This window comes from Haliotis cracherodii, unplaced genomic scaffold (genome assembly GCF_022045235.1).
Source record: "Haliotis cracherodii isolate W230 unplaced genomic scaffold, xgHalCrac1.p SCAF_3, whole genome shotgun sequence".
Taxonomy (NCBI): Eukaryota; Metazoa; Mollusca; class Gastropoda; order Lepetellida; family Haliotidae; genus Haliotis; species Haliotis cracherodii.
Window position 1 is genome coordinate 17,525,363 of NW_027266286.1, and position 23,634 is coordinate 17,548,996.

Here is a 23,634-nt window from a genome sequence, read left to right on the forward strand (position 1 = left end):
GTCACGTCAGAACGACCTTTCATCTGGCCAATCAGAGCGTTGCTCACCAGATCCTGAAAGTGACGGTTGGAATGTAATTCCTAATCATGCAACCTCGAAAACTTTAACACGGGGTATTCCGAATGATAGTTACGGACTAAACGACTGAATCCATACAATCTAGACCATCTGTTAGCCATTCCAGAATGTTCAAATTTTAAATCGAGAAATATGTTTTGAAGCATAGCCGTAAAGCACGAGAAAGCTGCCTTCTGATTGGCTAATGTCGACTTCTTCTCAGTCATGCCATTGGTCGGTCAAAGTTTGTGCAAGGTCGGTCTGACGTGACCCGTAATGGGGTGTCCTCAGATCTTTGTTTCTCAAGGTCTGACCTCTCTCTCCTGCACTGGCTTGACACACTGGACAAGAACACACCAGACAAGAACACACCAGAGAAGAACACACCAACAGAATGATCAAGGGATGAGAGCAATTACTTCCCATATATACTACTCAACATTTGATAGGGACATTCTGAGTGCCCAAGTTGGAACTGAACAAGACTGATTTCTTGGAAGTGTTGGCATACAAACAGTATCTCTGGGTTTTACCAGACGCGAAATATTGCCTCCTGTACACATAACAATTATGAAAGGTGAGATAAGGTGAAGCGTTTAGCGTTGCGTTCAAAACTATGGCATTTATATAGTGACGTGCATGCACGTGTGTGTGTGGTGTGTGTGTCGCTGCTTGTACTAGTCCGGACTGATGCTGATTTATACTGCTATCCCACTGAGATACTATGACGCAGTTTAACATGAATACCCCACTCAGATACAATATACTGACTACGTTCCAACCAGTCCTTGTTTTAGCCCCTTAATGTCGAGTACCATCTTTAAACTCCTTTTGGTATGACACTGTCTCTTAGTTGATGCATGTCATCGTATCTCATGATGTCGATCACAGGGTTGTCTAGTCCATGTTTGATTCTTTACAAAATGCCTTCATATTGCTAGAATATTGCTGAGTGCAGCGTTAAAGAACAAACAAACATACAAAAACATTCCAACTCACCTCGGACAGACCGTCACAGTGGACGTGATTCTGCAACCATTCCAACCTCTCAGAGTTTTCCTTCTCCCGAACTCCCTCGTTGACCTGCGTACACAACTCCTCCGCCTTGGCCAGAGCATCCACCAGATTCTGGTGGTCAGGGTGTTCAGGAGGGGTGTATTTTATGATCTGTATGAATGCAGAAAAATATTTCATAAAAGATTGCTGAAACATTTCTTAGTTGTAAGCACAGAGTATCAAATTTTCAGATAAATCTATTTGTGGCCTTTCTCACCTGATGTTTCACAACTGTTTAGCAGGTCAATGTATGTCATCATAAAATATTCTGAACATATGTTTTGTTTATTGTTTAACGTCTCATTCAGCAATATTCCAGCTATATTACGTGGTCTGTAAATAATCAAGTCTAGACCAGACAATCCAGTGATTGACATCATGAGCATCGATCCATGCAATTGGGATACGATGACATGCATCAACCAAGTTAGCAAGCCTGACCACCTGATCCCACTAGTTGCCTTTTACGACAAGCATAGTCGCCTGTTACGACAAGCATGGGTTGCTGAAGACCTACTCTACCCCAGATTTTCACAGGTCTCTGAATACATGTACACCATATGCATAGTAACATAGAGCCTATTACCCACACAGTATTGAATAAGAGTGAGTGAATAGAGAAACCTGTATTTGCCTTAACCACCAGGTGACCCAACCATCCCTTATCAAAATCTATGTTAAACAGTGAACCCATGGTGAACAGAACCCTGTACTTGGCCTGATGAGCCAACACTTAACCGCCAGGTGACCCTACAATCCCTTATCAAAATCTATGTTAAACAGTGAACCCATGGTGAACAGAACCCTGTACTTGGCCTGATGAGCCAACACTTAACCGCCAGGTAACTCAACCATCCCTTATCAAAATCTATGTTAAACAGTGAACCCATGGTGAACAGAACCCTGTACTTGGCCTGATGAGCCAACACTTAACCGCCAGGTGACCCAACCCTCCCTTATCAAAATCTATGTTAAACAGTGAACCCATGGTGAACAGAACCCTGTACTTGGCCTGATGAGCCAACACTTAACCACCAGGTGACCCAACCCTCCCCTATCAGACCGGTACCTGCATTGCTGGCAGCACTTACCTCCTTGATCATGAGGGGGTATTTGGTTATTCTCTGCATAGGCTTCAACAGGAAGCTACTGAGAGGCATGTTCTTTGTCCTGGGATCATGTAGACACCTCTGAAGACATAGGTGAAGGAAAGTCAGAAATAGAGGACCAATGTACTGGAGCTCACCTCCCCAACAGGATTCAATGAGACAAGTAATGTTAACACTATTATTTGTTTGTTTGTTGTTTAACGCCTCACTCAGCAATATTCCAGCTATATGATGGCGGTTTGTAAGTAATCAAGTCTGGACCAGACATTACAGTCATTGACAACATGAGCATCTATCCACGCAATTGGGATTGATGACATGCATCAACCAAGTCAGCGAGCCTGACCACCCGATCCCGTTAGTTGCCTCTTACGACAGGCATAGTTGCCTCTTACAGCAAGCATGGGTTGCTGAAGACCTATTCTACCCCAGATCTTCACAGCCTTTAGCACTATAACTATCATGGGCCTATGTTCAAGTATGGAAGTAATGATCATCATAGATTTGTGGAAAGGGCCCCAGGTTTGTGTTAGCCACAAGACTTATGCTCAGACACCCTGTAGTGATGCAGGTCTTAGACGTTTACAAATTTTGCGAAACTCCATGAGCACAGGTATGGGGCTGACATACCTTAAAACACAATCAGAGCATACCAATATTCAAACCCACAATCCAGCGTTAGAAACTGGCACTAGTCCTATAGTCCTTACCAAACTGCCCAATAGTAAAGGTATCCCAAGGACTAGTAGAACTTGGCCCATTTTAACGGTTTTGCTATATGTTATCATTATAAGGACTAGTGGACAAAAACTGTTTTTTTCTAACCCTGCACACCCAGGTTTCTGGAATGCCATACAGATGAAATTCTGCATTCCAGTGCCCTTTAAAGTTTGTTATAGAAATATTACTCTACACAACACTGTCCTCTTTTTCATCATGTATTATACACCAGCACAGACACATGTGGAGATAGGGAAATGTGTCGCCTGACGTCACCTTGTGAGTCTCCACAAACTCAGGGCTGTGTTCCGTCTTCCTCTGTATGAGAGCGGCTGCAGACAGCTGGCAGCTGCAGAATCGGACGTAGACGGTCATGTGGGGAAGCTGAAACACACACAGCATCACCATGATCACACCACACACCATGTTCATGTACACACTGCCTTACACATCGTGGCAAAACCAAGTGTAATGGGCAAAAGAAATTAACAGTGTTTTATCAAATATGACCTTGACAAAATATGGGTTGGAAAGTCTTCGTTGACATTTATGGAACTTTCTGAATTGTCATGAGTGGTAGCAAATCTAACATGTTTCAAATAAGCTTTCTGACAGCTTAGAGTTAATTTACCAATTTGTTTCCTCCCAACTTACAGTGTATTTACCGTTATTTTCATCATAATTTACCATTGATTTACACTGATGTATGAAATATCTATGAAACTTACATTTTCACATAGAAGATCTCCTATCATTGAAATTGGCTTGCCTTTCCCTGACATCTTCTTCCGAACCTTCAACCCACTGCAACAAACATCATACATCGTCAAACGATGCAGCAGATGACATGAATTTATTTATTAAGTTTATTTTGGACCCCAATTGCCCAGAAGTTGTCTGGGTTTTTTTGTCAGTTGACAAAAGCTTGGGCTTTGTTGCAGTTTGAAACACTACCAACAACTGACATCCTCACTCCTGAAGCAATGGGCTTTGTTGCAGTTTGAAACACTACCAACAACTGACATCCTCACTCCTGAAGCAATGGGGTACGCAACCATAGAGCCACAAGGCTCCTTAGCAAACCAGACTTTCGCAGACTTCCATTCATGTAACACTTCATCCTTAATTTGGTACAAATATCTATAGAGTATTAAAAATAATTGCTGCAAAACATTCTGTGAAAAAGAGATAAAAGGAAGTATTTTTGAAACATCGTTTAGGACAACTTTTTAAATCGTCCATTAAAAGACATCGTCCCTTCTTTCAAATGCTGTTGATACCTTGCTTTTCCAAATGTGGCTCAAACCATTTCTTATCGAAGTAAGTTTTGCTTCCATGCCACCCTTATGCGAAAACGTTTTGCCATTGCTCCCATGTACATAGATAATATAAAGAAACATGGTGTTAGGCTAGTGTCTGGTGGGATTTAAGATATGGTTTTATAATTTGTACCTACTTAGATTTCCATTGGCCATGACATCATTTTCACCCGAGTACATAATCATTGCAATCGCAATCACACCTTACATCATGTATGGACTTACTTGAGTAACTTCATATTACAGACGATCAGTTCGCGCCAGTTGACGAAGACGTTGTGTAGCTCCTCATCTGTCAGAACCTTGGAGTTCTGAAGCGGCTGGATGAAGGCCTGCAGTAAGGAAGTAAATTGCAGTGATTCCATGACATTTATTTGCATTTACGAAAATAATTAGCCCACTAATGGAATACTGTATCCTGATTGGCTGATAACAGAATGGGTGGGGCTTTTATTGGATTATTGCGCTGAATGATGTCAATGATTTGCATTGTCGTTTACCGTTTTTGGTGTCTATGAAGTTTTACTTTTGACATATCTATTTTCAAGGACATACTTCAAAATTGGATAAAAAAAATATTGAGTTATGCTCCGGAAACAAACTTTAACCTAATATGAAGCTAAGAAAAAAATTCTTGTCAGGAAAACTGGAAAATAAAAATGGTCTTTGAGTTATGCTCAGTGAACAAAATGTATTGAACGATCTTTGTTATGCTCGGGAATTAAAACGTGAGAGACAGAAGGATGGACGGAAAGATAATATTCCTGTTCAACTAAGCCTGCCTGCATAAACAATGTCTTCTTTCACCAGAACAGAGACTTTCTAGGCTTAAATGTATGTCCATGATTTCATACTGACCTCGGACACAATGGACATGTCCGCCATGTAGGACTCCTCCGTGCTGATGAGCTCATTGATGTAGTTCTGTCGGTGCTTGTCCTCAGCTGTAACAGAATATTCAGTGTCAGGGGCTGACAGATATAGCCTCAACAGAACATTGAATATGAATCTTGTATATCACAGGACTGTTTTGTTTTTATTGGGCTCCACATTGTACCCAGTTGTTTTCCCTCCTGGAAATTATGTAATACGTGTAGTGCTTTGTGTCTTGAACTGTTGATTACTCAATTGTGACTTAAACTGTTGAGTTGTAGAAAGTGGTACAGTTTTCTCAGTGTGCTACCACTATAAAACAGCATTAATCAAGACTCTTAGAAGCAGCCACACATCCAGACAAATGTGCATGCACATCTATATAAGTGTAATAATCTTGAACACAATGTTAAACCCATTTCACCTCATAAGCTTTTTGCTTGGTGACATCACACAGTCCATGCCATATTGGAGGGGAGTATGGTCAGGTGAAACCATCAATTGTTTGTTGGTGATGATCACACTCCCGAACAAAGTTAATGATCTGGGCCCACAGAAATATTTTCACACAGTCCATGCCATATTGAAGGGAGGTATAAATGGGCGAAACCATCAATTGTTTGTTGGTGATGATCACACTCCCGACCAAAGATAGTGATCTGGGCCCACAGAAATATCTTCACTCTGTCCATGCCATACTGAAGGGGAGTATAAACGTGGGAAACTATCAACTGTTTTTTGGCGATGCTCACACTCCCGAACAAAGATAATGATCTGGGCCCACAGAAATATCTTCACTCTGGCCATGCCATATTGAAGGGGAGTATAAACAGGGGAAACCATCAATTGTTTGTTGGTGATGATCACACTCCCGACCGAAGATAGTGATCTGGGCCCACAGAAATATGTTCACTCTGTCTATGCCATATTGAAGGGAGGTATAAATGGGCGAAACCATCAACTGTTTCTTGGCAATGCTCACACTCCCGACCACAGTTAATGATCTGGGCCCACAGAATGCTCTTTGCGTGAGACTATTGTTACTCCAATACCATAACAGACTTGCAACAGTCCCAAAGCTGTCTTGTTCATGTGGGTCCTGGTTCTTCGTGATCTGAGGCCCGATCCACAAAGTGCATGTAGCTCTATGACCATCGTAACTCAATTGTTTAGCACAGTTTTTCAAAAGGAAGCATGACAGTCAAGGGTTCCTTGTCTTAACCTAAATGTTACAAGTTAGAGAATAAGGGGGTCGCCTGATTCCCCGCCAGACCCAAGGACCCCTATAATTTCGGACTATGGTTTTACGACTGTTGTAAAACTACAAACGCATTGTGGATCGAGTCTGTGCTAATTATGCTCTACCTTACACTTCCAGCTTTACTATTCTGCATACCATTTGTAAGTAAAACTAGCATGCCTTTTGCTTGCTAAACACTTGAGTAGTCGGTGAAGCGGTTGACACACATATTTGTGGGGTATGAAATAGTGCTGTGCTGAGCATCTCATCATTAATGAATAGTTTTAGATTTCTTCAACAAATCAATCATTGAATATATTCAGCACTAGTCTTTTGTTCATTTTGCAGATATTATGTGTTAAAGAACTTATTTTGATAATGATTTGAAATCTTACCCATCGTCAATTCTTTCCACGATTGTATAAATTATGTTTTTTCCATAACATATGAATACATAAAACAGTGTAGTACCAGGTAGCAATTTTAAATCAATGAATCAAGCCATGACTTGGTTCCAGCACATGCCTGGGCCAATGAGCACTCTGGTTACATCACACGGCAATATTCCTCGCGCAACATGTACTAAAGCCTTACGACCGTCTATTGGAAAGATTGACTTCCATGAGTTAAACAAGGCCTGATTTCATGACTCGATGTGAAATAGACATATCAGCTTATCTATTCACAGGTGATTCCTACAACACCATGAAGTACTGATGATGTGTCTCACCAACATCCTAATTTTTTTTGATTTGTAAGATATTTCTGGGAAACAGTACCATTGTATTATAAGCTTATCGTAAATGATCTAGTTTCCCATTGCACTCTGGGTGTTGTTCATATTCATATGCATATGTTTATTGTCAAAAAATGTGATTAACATGCATGTCATTCCATGCACCATGTCACATTCCTACCCTTGCCATCCATGTCCACTGGGGTGGAGTAATAACACAGACACTCCTGGTTTGCATAATGATTGTTTATTTGGATAATCCCTATGAACATGTCATCATCCGTCCACAGTACTGAGTATTATCATGCAGTGTGGGAGGGGGCTACAGCGTTGTACACACATCCACATACACATAGGATGGGGAGAGGGTGGGAGTTAGGGACAGAGGGCATGGGACAGATCATAGGACGGGGGAACAGAGGACATGGGACAAAGAATGTAGGACTGGGGACAGGGAACATGAGAGAGAAGGCCTGGAACATGGGGCGGAGGAAATGGGACAGGGAACATCGGACATAGGACGAGGGACAAAGCACAGAGGACATAGGACAGGTGACATAGTACAGGGGACAGAGGACATGTAAGGGAAACAGAGGACCTGAAACAAAGAACGTAGGACTGGGGACAGAGGACAAGGAACATAAGAGAGAAGGCCTGGAACACGCGACAAGGAACAGAGGACATAGGATGAGGGACAAAGCACTGAGGACATCGGACTGGGACTGGGACTGGGAAGATAGGCCATCTAGGAGGACATTACACATGAATCATAGGGACACAAGACAAGAGACATAGGTACATTTAACATGGGACACAGTCACTAAACACAGGCCATGTGACACTGGTTTTCTAAACACAGGACAGTGGCCACTGGCTCTATGTAGACAGAGGACATTGGTTCATAGTCAACAGAGGACAAGTGAGACAGCACATTATAGACAGAGGACAGGGAAGAGAGACATTGGTAACAGTAAGGAAGCATGGAGACAATGCCATAACTGACAGAAGCCATGCCTGGCAGTGCTCCCTGATTACAAAATGGAGTCTACAGCAGCTGTGGGCTACATACACCTGTACCAACAGTGAGTGATATCAGTGTTATGAGAAACTATTGAAAAAGGTAGGAAGGCAAGGATTACCAGTTCTTGGTCAAGTCAATCAGTGAAAGGACATACAAAAGGATAAAATCATAGTCAATGCTATTGTTCAAACATTCTGAACTGATCAGGTTCAATGTGACCTTTATTCGATCAATGATGAAGAAACAAAATTTCAGCTACAGAATACAAAAACGTTCATAATCTTATGCCATCAATCAGCATCAGACACAGAGAATCCATTTAGGACATGGCTCAACTTGGAACATAAACTATGATATTTGACTTTAGAAAGGTGCTTATATGAGTTAAGTTCATCAGTCTGAAATTCAATATCTAAAACACTAGTATTACGACTTATACATGATGTTTGCAATTGGACTTTTGAACTGCATTTGTAATGGGATGGGTGTATGTTAAGTTTGCTGGTCTGCATTCAGTGTTGAAGCAGGCAATGTTTCAAATATCCGTGTATTTCCGCAGGTTCCTTCCTGGTTTCTAAAATTAGCATTTGATTGATGGCACACAGATTTCAGTGACTGAACCTCAGCAGTAGGATTTCAATGACTGAATGATTAATTACCAGCCTGACTACAATATTCTGATATTCAAGATAACAGGGTGAACTTGCATATGTCTGCAATAATCATGCTGAAAGAACACAAGCACACTAGATATTTCCTTGCTTCTTTTCTTACAAACATGTACTTGCACCATATTCATTTCATTCCCTGTAATAATGATGTAAATATTCACACATATCATTCTTTTAAGTAATTGTTTGCCCCCAACTTGAAGGATTATTAAAACATAATCAATAGTAACATGCAGGATTCAGGATAGTCATGAATATCTCAACCTAACAATAAGGAAAGCTGCACAGAGTCTTGTTCAACATCTCTTAATTGTAATTCCATGTAAATATAATATCAAAACTTTACACATAAGAGACACTTATGATAATCATCAAAATCTTGTATTTCAGGGAGTGTGGAATGAATGAAAACACAAAGGAAATGCTTATGACTAGTAGCATAGAATGGCCAGTGCGTCACACGCCGAGTTCCTGCCTGCAGTTGATCAGTAGGAAGCAGTCGACTCAAGGAGGAAATACACACTACAGCAGTTGCAGGAATGTCAGGAATGGAGAGGACACATTGTTATGTTGACTTTGCTCTGTTCAGTTAGTAAACATATGTTTGGGAAAGGAATCAATACCAGTGTTCAAAATTAGGCATGAAAATCATGGGGTCCTACTCATAACCTTTGTGTCAAAATTTAATATATAGCAATGTCTAGAACCAATTACTACTGAAACAAACCCCAAGTACTCTATGACACCCTTAACTGTGAACAATGAACACACTGAATAATGATGCAGGTATGAATCAATAATATCCCAATTCATCATGTTCATATATTTGAGATAACATTAGCAGTGATTTGGCCATACAATAACAACCTGTCTACTGTACATACATTTCAAGAATTATTCCTATCAAATTCAGTAAGACAAATTTATCAAATCCTCCAATTTTCCAAATGCTAAGTATAAGCCCAATAATGGACATGAAATTGTTGTAAAGAGGGACCTACACAAGTTGGTTTGAGATAATATTAGAAGTGATTTGGCCATACAATAACATCCTGTCCATTGTACATACCTTTCAGTCAAGAATTATTCCTATCAAATTCAGTAAGACAAATTTATCAAATCCTCCAATTTTCCTAATGCTAAGTATAAGCCCAATAATGGACATGAAATTGTTGTATAGAGGGACCTACACAAGTTGGTTTGCGATAATATTAGCAGTGATTTGGCCATACAATAACATCCTGTCCATAGTACATACATTTCAGTCAAGAATTATTCCTATCAAACTCAGTAAGATAAATTTATCAAATCCTATAAAAAAGATGGAGAGAATAAATGAAGCTGTTGTGTAGAGGGACCTACCCATGTTAGTTGTAAGCAGCCTGGTCCTACACACAGTAGTGGCTGACTGACTGTCCCTGTACCGGCTGCTACTGCTGCACTTTGGAAGTAACTACTTGAGCCCCACTATAATCTGACCCATATCAGTGTCGTAAGGACATTGTAAATAGTCATAAATACAGCCCCGTTCAAAAGGTCTGTATCCTTCCAACAAACCGTTCAACACGATACAGAAGTGTTGAAAACAGATAATCTTTAAAATTTTAAGCTTATGGCAGGAAAGTGTTCTGATAAAATATTCAAGAGATTAAACTCTTTTGTTGATTTAATAACATTCAGATTTAAGTTCAGATTTCCTTTAGGAAAACCAATGTTTCAGCTGACTGTGAACTGTAAATTACATTGATAACAGATATGACAAAGTAATAATCAGTGAGATCATATAACAGTTATTCAATGTGTTTATGCCATAGCAATTTAATCTGCTGTAAAATATCGGAAGCTTATTTAAAAATGCCCAACAGAACCTATTAGATAACATAAAAGCAGAAACCATACAATAACATAAAAGACAACGTATAGAATGTTATATGGTGTCCTCTATGATATGAAAGACTTGATTCCCTCCACTGTATCAAAGAGTCGTGCAGACATATGAGCCGGAGCTGTAGCAGTCACAGGTTCAATAATTGCTCCATAATTGCCTCATTATACCAACAGCCTAATCATCATAGAATGTGGCTTGCAAATATGTTGGAAACTGCAAGGCTTACAACATTGGTACAGTCATATGTGCTGCATCTGCATATATCCTCAGTGGTAGACACCACGTTAAATACTACTAGTCCACTATTTTCTTTAGACTAGTCTGCTTCAGGGGAAAAAACTACCTTACAAATTGTTACTTGTCATGGACAAGTGGTGGCATCTTCTGCTGCTTACATCATGGCTATTGTAACGGTAATGCTATTTTTCAAGGCAGTATCATTTGCAGAAGCCCGAGGTCTTCCATTAACAGCCTGACGAAGAAGGTCAGTTGAAAAGACCGAGGGCTTCTACAAATGATAATGCCCTGAAAAATAGCGTTACCGTTATTATAGCTGAAATGGATTGAATTTGTTATCAAATATAAAGAAACAATTATATCGGTTTTGAAACATTTACTGCAATCAACACGAATGTCACTGTCCCACTTTTACAAATAAGGAAACACCTATCCCTATCCTATGACATCACCTAACAACGGGCGTGATAATGGCCCGTCGTCAAGCAATATGAGGGCTTTATCAAGTTACAGTGGCCCACTGATTTCTGATAACATGCAGGCGTTTTAATGATAATTCTATCCATTTTAGCTATAAAATCATTCAGTTTCACATCTACCAGACTCTGGGGCAAGGGAAAGTGTCTTTTTTGTAACACAAAATCAAAACATATTTCATCAAGTAATCAGTACCAATGTCTTCTTATAAATATGACAAATAGGGGTTGTAATCAATAATCAGAAATACATTCATTGAAGAGTTTCCAATAATAACATTATGAATGACGAGGATAAATTGACTCTAACATTGTCTTTGATTCTACACACAGAAAAAGATTTTTTGTAAATTTCTCATGTGAAAATAATCAGCAAGCTGTAATGGCAACCTGCAGGCCCCACCTACCATTGAACAAGAGCCAGTTCCCAGCCATCACAAGCAGGCCAGCTACAGATAGTGAGCCTATCTACACAGATACAGTGAAGACTTTCTCACTGATTCTTTCTAAACGTCACCCAGTCAACCAAGCATTACATTTTGATTAGGCCCCTCTCTATACAACACCCACGACAGAACACTGACACAGCCTAGAGCTCTAGGGCTTCACTATTGCCTCTCAGCTGATCTGTACATATAGGATGTCACTATCGCCTCTCAGCTGATCTGTACATATAGGATGTCACTATCGTCTCTCAGCTGATCTGTACTTATAGGATGTCACTATCGCCTCTCAGTTGATCTGTACATATAGGATGTCACTATCGCCTCTCAGCTGATCTGTACTTATAGGATGTCACTATCGCCTCTCAGCTGATCTGTACATATAGGATGTCACTATCGCCTCTCAGCTGATCTGTACTTATAGGATGTCACTATCGCCTCTCAGCTGATCTGTACATATAGGATGTCACTATCGTCTCTCAGTTGATCTGTACTTATAGGATGTCACTATCGCCTCTCAGGTGATCTGTACTTATAGGATGTCACTATCGCCTCTCAGCTGATCTGTACATATAGGATGTCACTATCGTCTCTCAGCTGATCTGTACATATAGGATGTCACTATCGTCTCTCAGCTGATCTGTACATATAGGATGTCACTATCGCCTCTCAGCTGATCTGTACTTATAGGATGTCACTATCGCCTCTCAGCTGATCTGTACATATAGGATGTCACTATCGCCTCTCAGCTGATCTGTACTTATAGGATGTCACTATCGCCTCTCAGCTGATCTGTACATATAGGATGTCACTATCGTCTCTCAGCTGATCTGTACATATAGGATGTCACTATCGTCTCTCAGCTGATCTGTACATATAGGATGTCACTATCGCCTCTCAGCTGATCTGTACTTATAGGATGTCACTATCGCCTCTCAGCTGATCTGTACATATAGGATGTCACTATCGCCTCTCAGCTGATCTGTACATATAGGATGTCACTATCATCTCTCAGCTGATCTGTACATATAGGATGTCACTATCGCCTCTCAGCTGATCTGTACATATAGGATGTCACTATCGCCTCTCAGCTGATCTGTACTTATAGGATGTCACTATCGTCTCTCAGTTGATCTGTACATATAGGATGTCACTATCGCCTCTCAGCTGATCTGTACATATAGGATGTCACTATCGTCTCTCAGCTGATCTGTACTTATAGATTGTCACTATTGTCTCTCAGTTGATCTGTACATATAGGATGTCACTATCGTCTCTCAGCTGATCTGTACTTATAGGATGTCACTATCGCCTCTCAGCTGATCTGTACATATAGGATGTCACTATCGCCTCTCAGCTGATCTGTACATATAGGATGTCACTATCGCCTCTCAGCTGATCTGTACTTATAGAGATGTCACTATCGCCTCTCAGTTGATCTGTACATATAGGATGTCACTATCGCCTCTCAGCTGATCTGTACTTATAGGATGTCACTATCGCCTCTCAGCTGATCTGTACATATAGGATGTCACTATCGCCTCTCAGCTGATCTGTACATATAGGATGTCACTATCGTTGATCATGAAAACACTTATATCTGATGCACTAGAATGTAAACTATGTATTAATGACATGCATTTTTCTGGAGAAGTCAAGCCTATATACAATATTTCTCTAAGTGTGTAAACTGTGGAAATGGTTTTTAAACAGAAAAAAATCACAACAATTTATCATAATATCTATCAATGCACCTGTAACAAAATGTCACAGAAGACTCTAACAGAAATACAACCATGTTAACAAAGTATAACACATAACAAGTTTATTGTCAAACAAAACAATCTCAGGAATCAAACATATGTCCAGAAACAATAATAATGCAATACACATTCTACATAAACCAAACTCCCTTAAAATTATCTGTATAGCGGCAAGTATTGATTTGATAAACTATTACAAGATCACTTAGATTTGGCTCTAGCTCTATGGAGTACATGAGTAAGTATGTAGAGTACCGGTACAGGTGTAAAATGTAAAGGTTAACTAGGTATCTAGGAACCAATGTAAAGCCTTGCTGAGGTGAACATCGCAAGATGACACAAGACATGGTTGTTCCTGCGGTACATGATTATATAGATCTACTAGACTAGCCTGCACATACTTCATATCACATCAAATATAATTCAAACGTTTTTTTATTTCTTTTCCAAAATGCTCACCACATGATCTGCCACTGCTATAATATATTTCTCAAAAGAAGTTAAAGAACACCCATTTTTTTCATATGACTATAGTTAATCATGATTGATTAACTGTTGTCAAATGAAAACATGGGGTGTTCTTTACCTTTTTTGAGTAGTATAGATAAAATGCAACTATTGCTGGGCCATATGTATCAGTGCCATTTTTGTAATAAGTTAGTTGGCAAGGATGGATCATATTCTCGTACTTGATTTGATTTTAATGTTTTATTGAGGGAAAAATAGCGAAAGGATTGATGAACATGATATACAGACTTCAGATATCAGTACAAACACCTTTCCCCAATGTACTTGTTTAAGTGTTTTAATTAAGTAATTTGATTTTCCTTGTACAATATTTTCAAGATTGAGAAAACTTGTGACCAGATAAATAATATGTCCAACAACAACTTCACCTCCTTCTCTCATCACTACACAGTAGACTACCCTGAAAGTTTTCCTTTGAAATGCATTATAGGCAAATGTTGACATCATTATTTCTTTGTACTGAACAAAATCAGTTTTCTTCCTTCATGTAGTTTTTTATCATTCCCCACCATAGTAAATCAGTGTAAAGTAAGATTTAATTTGAATAAACAGAATTTTTCACTTTATTTTCAAACAGGTTATCAAGGAAACTTTCTACTTTGAAACAGTCCCAGAATGCTGCTAATTATTTTTCTCATTCACAGGTGTCAGTGGCACAATTCCCAAGTCTGTGGGAGTGCAAAGACTTAACCTTTTCCGAGTTACAATGGGTGCTGCTGCCTAATCTGGATAGTCATGGATTGTGTTAGGATAGAGAGGAAAGAAAGAGTGATTCAAGAGGTTGTGGAACAAATCCTGAGATTATTTATTGGTGCAGACACTGGCTGATAAAGTACTCCACATGCGGCGTAATAATATTGATTACAACACGATACTAGAACATACACCTCTTAAAGCCTACATGACCATATCACTTCTTGCTGGACACACAGCTTGTTCATCAGGTAGGTTTCAACAGAGTTTCGAGATCTTCATTATTTCATACATTAAAAGTAAACGCAATCATTCTTCCAATTTTTCACCAACCAAGAGCTAACACTTTGACAACATCTACAGAAACAAATAAAACAAATGAAGTTCATTCGAAACAAGTGTAAATAATGGAAAACATAAAGATAAACTGACTTGAAATTGCATATATGTTGTGTGGGCAGCCCCTAATTGTTCTCTTCTATATACCAGAGTCAGGAACATGTACCTGTCTTTCATATACCAGGAACAGAGGCAGGAACATCTACCTGTCTTTCATATACCAGGAACAGAGTCAGGAACATCTACCTGTCATCCTACAATGTTTTATCTAGAAATGTGGAATTACTGGTAAAGACACACCTATCTGTAAATCACTCTTGATCTAAACCTAAAGTTATCAGGGCTTCATGAGACTAGACCTACATCACTAAGTGCCTGTCAACATAGACTAACATATTGTCCTATATCATCAAGTACCTCTGAAAGCTACGCTAACATATGACCATATATCATCAAGTACTTCCATAAACTACACGAACATGTGATATAGCCAGACATGTTCAAGGAAAACTTATGCATCCCTAGAAAGTGTTAAGAGATGTACGCTGTATTCAGCAAAGACATTTGGATGGGTTTGCAAAAGGATGAATAATGTAACAATCTGGAAATACTCCTAAACATTTCAAAGAAAAAGTGAAGTTGTCACAAGAGATTGAAGTGATGTATGTGAATATATTACAGTTAAGGACATTTCACAATTTGCAGACAAAAACACATACTGGCATTAGAAAAGCTAAACTTGATGATAGCATTAACCTCTCTATAACTTTATTCAATTGCAAGAGCTTGTGTGGGTCATGCAAACACAACTCTCCTTCTAATCTACATTGTTCTTGTGGGCTATGTTCAGGCTACAGATCATACTATGACCCTTAAGTGTATTGCCATCAATGTCACGTACTCTAAAATGTCACCAACTACTTCATGAGAACGCAAGTTCATCATGAACTACATCTCCTGCTTGAATGACAGTATTTTCTGAACTAGAAGTCCCAGCTCCTGTGTGCACCAGTACTACACCTAGCTCTATGTGCTCCGTCATCCTGTGCTCTTCCTACTGCAAGCTGCGACTACTGGTTCACAAAATAAGGCACAGTCCAGTCTCCTCACAGAAGTGTTCTTCACTCTCTACTATTCATCTACATGTCATCAGAACTTAGGGGCCGGCCATTTCATATTCTTGCAGGGATTTATGTAGGATTCCAAACTAATGCACTTGTCAGGCAAAGTGGGGAATCATATGATTATTTTGGTCAAAATTGTGATTTTTAAAAATAAATGATTTTCTTAAATTATGAGGTATTTTATCTTTACATTCAATGCAATAATGTAAAACTGCATTAAAGGGAAAGTAAAGTGAAAAGGAAGATTGTCAATTTTTAGCAAAATATTCCTTAATACTTAATTTTCCTAATATTTAGTCAATTTCTGAAAGGGAAACATTCATAATATTCGTAGAAAGTGTTAAAATGTTGGCTTCCAAAACAAACCTATTTCATTGGCTTTATCGATCTTGTGATTCTCAGCCATTATGTATATACTGTGTCTGATATTTCTGTTAATCCTAGAAAGATAACAATATTGCATACATTGTTGAATGTGTGAAACGACCTTTGATCTTGAAATTGTGAATAATTAAAATAATAATAAACAATCGTAACTAGCATTTCATAACTAACATCCAGTTTGGGAACAACACCAGCTGCCTTCCGCCCTATTTCTATTCTTGGGGCTGAATATCAGCCTCTGCGCAGCTCTAGATAAACCCTGCCTTGCTGCAGACTTGGGACTGAATATTGGCCTCTGAGCAGATCTTGACAAAGCCCTGCCTTGAGATTAATTTTCTTTAGAGACAGAATATTTTTTCGGTCACTGCTTCAAGGTATACACTATTTGTCCATAAATGAGGCCGCAAACAACAAATTTCTTTCAGTACATTCACCATGTCCAACAAAACAATTGCCTTTTTTTAAACCCGAGACAAATTGATGTATTCACAGTATTTTCCCAAATTATCATTAAATATTTAAAACAAAATAACCAGGCTTCCCTAGAATATGAAACGGTCAGCACCACACTAATCTCTAGCTACTAATCATAACTATCAACCTATCTCGGTATTGTCATCGTGTTGCATACATAACGTGGAAGGTGCCTTGTTCAGATGCCACTGACAAGGGACCCATAATACATTAATACAAGGAACAAGAAACCAGGCACTCCGCCACTCCCTCTATGCAATCTACCTCGTGCAGACAACACCATTAAGGCGAGTGGGAATCCCTTACTTTTGATAACCTGCCCATGTATTATCACTCAGCGGGTTAATTGCTGGGGAAAATGTATTGTTTACCCTTCTAATACCAGGAACATGTACAATAGTTTCTACAACACATTTATTATACTAGTAATCAGGCTGGTTAACATAGTACACAGGTAACCATGGTTACCTGCCCTCATATAAATATCTACTAACTATTACACAGTAACGTCCAGGATTCAGATATAGGCTATTTCAATATCAAGTTGGGAAATACACATAAATTGTGTAGTGTATATCAAGTAGGGAACTACATACAGATTGTGTAGTGTTTCGCGAGGGTCATACAAAACCCGAGCAGGGCCACTGAGCCACGTGTCTATTCTATGTTGATATGCACAAGAACCCGTGAGTATTAAATCAGTAAAAACACAACTAGGATGAGGCATAACTAAAACCCTAAACACTATCTTTCTGGTATTATTGATCGAGTCGAGAAATATGCTGTCTTTATGATAACAAATATCTCTGGTTTTACAGGGAAGTTTGGATAAACATACAAACTAGTTACCATGGTTACAGTATTGGAGATCGATCATATTAAGTTTGACATCTATACTAGGTTTAATCTCACATGTAATCAATCACTTATTTGATACTTGCAACTGTTTCATTTGAAATCCACATTCACAACTGGTTTAGTTTTGAACTCACACATACTATCTACAATACAGTAAGACAATATGAAACTGTGATTATGTCCAGTCAATGATCACCATTATATATCTACAAGCTGGGATCTTGATGCCATTGTATCACCAGTGCTCAGCTAAGCAAAAAGCACCATTATAAAATGCCATTCACAGACTAATTATTATGAATACACACACCCGACACCTGTACATACAGGCCATCATATAAGATATGTAGCTAGGCAGCATATATACATACATACATACATTGGAACATTTTGATTGCCATATGATAACATTATCAACCTCCACCCCCACCAGACATACACAGAGGGGATCGGGATGCTGACCATGAGACGAGGATGATTCTGGGGGCTAACACATTAAAGTTATCACTTTGCAGTGTCCAAAATAACTGCTTGCCTGCCTGCCTCTGGCTGGTAACTTTTCTGTCGTCCTGCATAAAAATTATCCTCCACCTGCCCCACTGTCTAGCAGATAATTTTAAGACTACTTACATATTCAGTTTTAATATAACTCCTCAACATTCTTAAGTGATTGTTTGCATTATTTCAACTGAATCAAGATGCGATTTGTCTCCTTTTTTCCTTTTTTTGGTGTTGCAATTTTTCAATATTTATAATGTCTGAATGCAGGCAGGTAACTTTGAAGATGCGCAGGCAACAGTTATGGGTCACCTGTCCGTCTTGTTTGGTTTTAAAATTATTTCAACACTGTCACTTAGAAACAATGAATTTCTCATGTTATTTCTATTCTCATTGTCATGTTTTTTTGAATACCTACAAATTTCAGTAACGTCCACCAGCAAAATGGATAATAAAACCATTGAGCATGATAGGACTGGTGCCACTTATATTCATTTTCACTAGTCAGCAAAAATTATCTGCTACAAGGTTGCCATTTACCTAATGGAAAAAATGGTAGTCCTCAAGGAAATGTCACTAGTCCTTCCTGAATTTTACAAGTCTCACACTAGTGGCCTTATGTTCATTTCGTACAATGGTCGCATCCCCATCCTTTGTGTACATCTGTAGGGTGGCCAATAAGGGCAATAACGTGATCGCTCATTAAACACAGTCAGCTCGGCAAATGATCGCTTATCGAGTACATCTGGGAATTTGGTAATATGCTTGTGAGGATGAGGCTACAGTAGAGAGGAGATGAACTCTTAAAATCATGGCACACCCAAAGCGGTCAAAATAACAAGGAAGGAAAGGAGTAGAAAGAAAGGTAAAATGTTTAAATTTGACTACCAGGTTTTGCCAAGAAGTGATTGTTTGAGCCAGTACTAGAGCTGTGTGGAGACCCCACTCCTGCGTTGCCGGTGGCGACGACCGAGCCGCATCTTGTCACCTGCATATTACCAATCACAATGCGTAGAAAGTGATGTGACACCATATTTGCATATTTGGTTCATCATGCCACGAGCAGTATGTGAGTAAGTCTTGGTGTTAATAGATACATAGGTACTACCCTGGCGGCATGCACAGTGGTGTAGTCAGCTTCATCATGAGCAACAACATCATGGCAGCAGCCGATGTACAAGTTTGTCACTACTGTCCATTCATTACATACTATAGGAATCTCAAAGTGTCCATTTAAAACAGTAATGGGTGTACAATCAGCAAGTTTTTAAACTTTGTTTCCTTTGAATAAGCATGGGCATCAAAACATGCAGTTGTGTGGTGAAGTTTCACACAGGAGGGGAGACAATTTAAGCATGAATTTTGTGCAGGGGATAAACCATGGAAGGGGCATGCTCAGGTACATTTATCATTTTGATGAGGAATTGAATGATTTGTATGATTAACATGTTCAAGTTGATATAGATACATCATTTGTTTATCAACACTGCGATCAACATGCCATGCACTTGTTAGAATTAGGCTCTAAAACTATTCACAGGTAAGAAAACATTGTGACAAACGTTGACAATTAAGTACATTCCAGATAATATTGCCACAAATGATTTTCTACCTGATGTACAATATCTTAATTAACACCAAAGCTAAACTACTTCACATAGGACCAGATTTTAGTTTCAAAATGAAATTGAAAATAAAATAGAACTACTCAATGATAAAATGGTCCATATTTGAAGAAACTATGCAGTTTTCTGCAGGTTTGTATGCAAATATGGTAGCACCCTGGTGTTGGTGGGCATTATCCACGTGTCACACGGGATAAGTGGGTGGGTGTGGATGGGAAGGGCCAGGTGGGGGTGTGTCGGGGTGTAGTGGGAGCATCTGTGACTGGCCAGGGGGATGTACTGGCTCAAACAATCTCTTCTCACTCGGCAGCACCAACAACGATATCCTGTAGACAAGAACAGGCAGCAGATTAAATAGAGTCACTTTCATAACGGACAGTAGCAGCAAAACATTAGGATGACAGTCTGGTTCATTTGTAGGTTTAAGATCCTAATGACCAAAGCTAGCTAAGACTTTTGTGTTATTGTGTCTGATGTTGATTTCTGTTCTAAATTAACCTCAAATGATGCAATGCTTTTACTGCAATTTCTACATACAGTGCTATCTGTCTAAACTGGGCTCTGAACAATCTGGATCCGTGTCTGTACTGGGCCACAAGTACATAGCCAAATTTACTGCAATAAATAAAACTTTTTTCAATCATATCTTTCCTCTCTTTTTAAACCAGACAGTCTTTTCGGTCCCACAGAAGGCAGGTATGGAGAGATTCCAGTGTACTATTCATCAGCATCACAAACATGAATGTAGAGATTGCAGTTAAAGCATTGCTTCATTGAGGTTAATTTAGACCAGAGTAATGAGGTCCAGAACAAATAGAGGTCTGGATTAGCCAGAGACTAGTTTTGATAGATGCCGCTGCATGCACTTTCCATCCCCTGTGTGTATTATCAGCATCTCAACAATGTATATGCAGCTGACTGTAGCAAGACATTATTAGTAACATCTGAGGTTTGTGGTCCCATCTCTTTCAGGTAGGACACGCAAATAATAAGTGAATATTGTTCAAGACAGCAATCAGCAATATTCCAGCTATGTCACTGCAACCTGTAAACAATCCAGACTGGGACAGACGAACTAGAGGTTGACTGAATGAGCAACTATACCAACTCTCTGGGTGCGATGACACACGATCAGCATGCTCACAAACAAAGATATAATACTGCCAGCTGTTACTCACATGATGCTGTGGTGTGTGGGGTGACGTAGTTGGCAGGGAACACGCCCGTCTTGCCCTCAAGCTCTCCCTGCCACCAGTCAGGGTTGTCCTTGTTCAGCACGGTAATCACAGCCTCCTTCTGGAATGTAAGCTCGTCAGCGTTCTGAGCAGCGTACGAGTAGAGAGCCACCACCTGCTCCGCCACTGCATGAACACAACAGAAAGAGAGGTTAAATATGCTTCATACATCAGCAGCAAATAATGGATGCAAGCTGTTTGGGAAGCTAAATCCTTTCCTTAATCTAGATTTAATTACCACTTACTCCCTATATGTAAATTCCTGCAGTTTAAAGGCAGGTTTTGGAAAGCACAAATTTACTGTTTTATGATAGTGAAAGGTTGTCATTTCCAAATTCACATCTTTCTGGTCTTCAAAACACTACAGAGATCTCAGTCCCTATATCTAAAAGAGATACATAGTCATTTGTAGTTCTATCACATAAACATTGCAGGACCTTCCTGTGTCACAGAGTGAGTGAGTGCAAAGGGTTTAACGTCATCAACATCAGTCTAGTCGAGTTGTTTAAATCCTCATAGGTGTTGGCCCGTGCCACACCAGTGGAGTCCTGCAATAACATCCTTGTCCTTCCCACACTCTACTCAGCATTCTTTCAGAAATTATATATATGCTTCACAACATATGGTTTTTTTTCAAACAAAATGAAAATCTGTTCTGGGTCTAAGGCTAGTGGTTATCTTTACCAACAAGCAGCCCCACATAGGATGAAATACAAGGGATACATTGTGATCGACACACACTTCACTACTTCTGTGTTGACCTCCCTACTACTGTCGTGACCTCCTTACAGCTGCTATAGTTTCTCTATGAAATACAGAGGATACACTGTGATGGACACACTTCACTACTTCTGTGTTGACCTCCCTAATAATGACGTGACCTCCCTACTACTGTCGTGACCTCCTAACAACTGATATAGCTTCTGTATGAAATACAGGGGATACATTGTGATGGACACACTTCACTACTTCTGTGTTGACCTCCCTAGTAATATCGTGACCTCCCTTCTACTGCCGTGACCTCCTTACAACTGCTATAGTTTCTCTATAAAATACAGGGGATACATAGTGATGGACACGCACCTGAAGGGGGAGGGACTGTTGGTGGTGGCTGTGACGGCTGTGATGACTGGCTGGATGTAGACTGAGGGGTTGTTGACCGACTTCCACCTCCTGTTGTAGATTGCTGGAATGGTCAATACAAGTTTTACAAAATCCATATTACCAGTACAAATTCCATATGTTCACTGACTTGGTTGTTCAACAAATGATTCTGAGAAAAAAACATGTGTTGAATTATCTAATATTGTCAGGTGCATCTTACCACTGAAAGTTGAGGAGTTGGAGTGACAGACATTGGCTGCCTGTCCGGTGTAGACCTCGCACTGGCGGAACCCAACAACTTCACATAGTTAGCAGGGAACCAGCCTATCTTCTTCTTTTGACCCTTAGCCTGTGAAAAAAACAACATGTTACACGAGCGACATCTGCTTGTCTCACACAGAATACCCACACACACGTATGAATGTTACACCAGCGAGCTAGCATGTCTTTGTCACACACACACGTATGAATGTTACACCAGCGAGCTAGCATGTCCTTGTCAGTAACGCTAGAAACATGTCTTCGTCACACACACACGTTTGTTACACTAGCGAGCTAGCATGTCCTTGTCAGTAACGCTAGATACATGTCTTTGTCACACACACACGTATGAATGTTACACTAGCGAGCTAGCATGTCTTTGTCACACACACACATATGCATGTTACACTAGCGAGCTAGCATGTCCTTGTCAGTAACGCTAGATACATGTCTTTGTCACACACACACATATGCATGTTACACTAGCGAGCTAGCATGTCCTTGTCAGTAATGCTAGATACATGTCTTTGTCTCACACACACACATATGCATGTTACACTAGTGAGCTAGCATGTCCTTGTCAGTAACGCTAGATACATGTCTTTGTCACACACACACACACATATGCATGTTACACTAGCGAGCTAGCATGTCTTTGTCACACACACACATATGCATGTTACACTAGCGAGCTAGCATGTCCTTGTCAGTAACACTAGATACATGTCTTTGTCACACACAAAATACACATGTTACACAAGATACATCTTTTTCAAACACAGAATACACACATTACTCCAGAAACATACGACTTTGTGCCACCCTTATACTGCCCCATGGCCATGCATACAAACACTTCAGTGACCAGATTCAAGGTCTACTAAATTACTTTGATCACGTTT

At 39.7% G+C, this 23,634-nt stretch overlaps 1 protein-coding gene across 1 annotated transcript in view; it reads right to left on the reverse strand.

The window, feature by feature from the left end:
• Nucleotides 1-23,634, reverse strand: part of LOC139473690 (intersectin-1-like) — a 69,386-nt gene that overhangs the window by 14,250 nt on the left and 31,502 nt on the right. The window contains exons 31-39 of the mRNA XM_071256395.1: nucleotides 22,692-22,820; nucleotides 22,451-22,553; nucleotides 21,311-21,493; nucleotides 5,120-5,205; nucleotides 4,487-4,593; nucleotides 3,671-3,746; nucleotides 3,219-3,326; nucleotides 2,205-2,303; nucleotides 1,057-1,224 (exon numbers count right to left, since the gene is read on the reverse strand). Of these exons, the coding sequence (XP_071112496.1) occupies nucleotides 1,057-1,224; nucleotides 2,205-2,303; nucleotides 3,219-3,326; nucleotides 3,671-3,746; nucleotides 4,487-4,593; nucleotides 5,120-5,205; nucleotides 21,311-21,493; nucleotides 22,451-22,553; nucleotides 22,692-22,820 (1,059 nt within the window). The remainder of the gene's footprint in view (nucleotides 1-1,056; nucleotides 1,225-2,204; nucleotides 2,304-3,218; nucleotides 3,327-3,670; nucleotides 3,747-4,486; nucleotides 4,594-5,119; nucleotides 5,206-21,310; nucleotides 21,494-22,450; nucleotides 22,554-22,691; nucleotides 22,821-23,634) is intronic.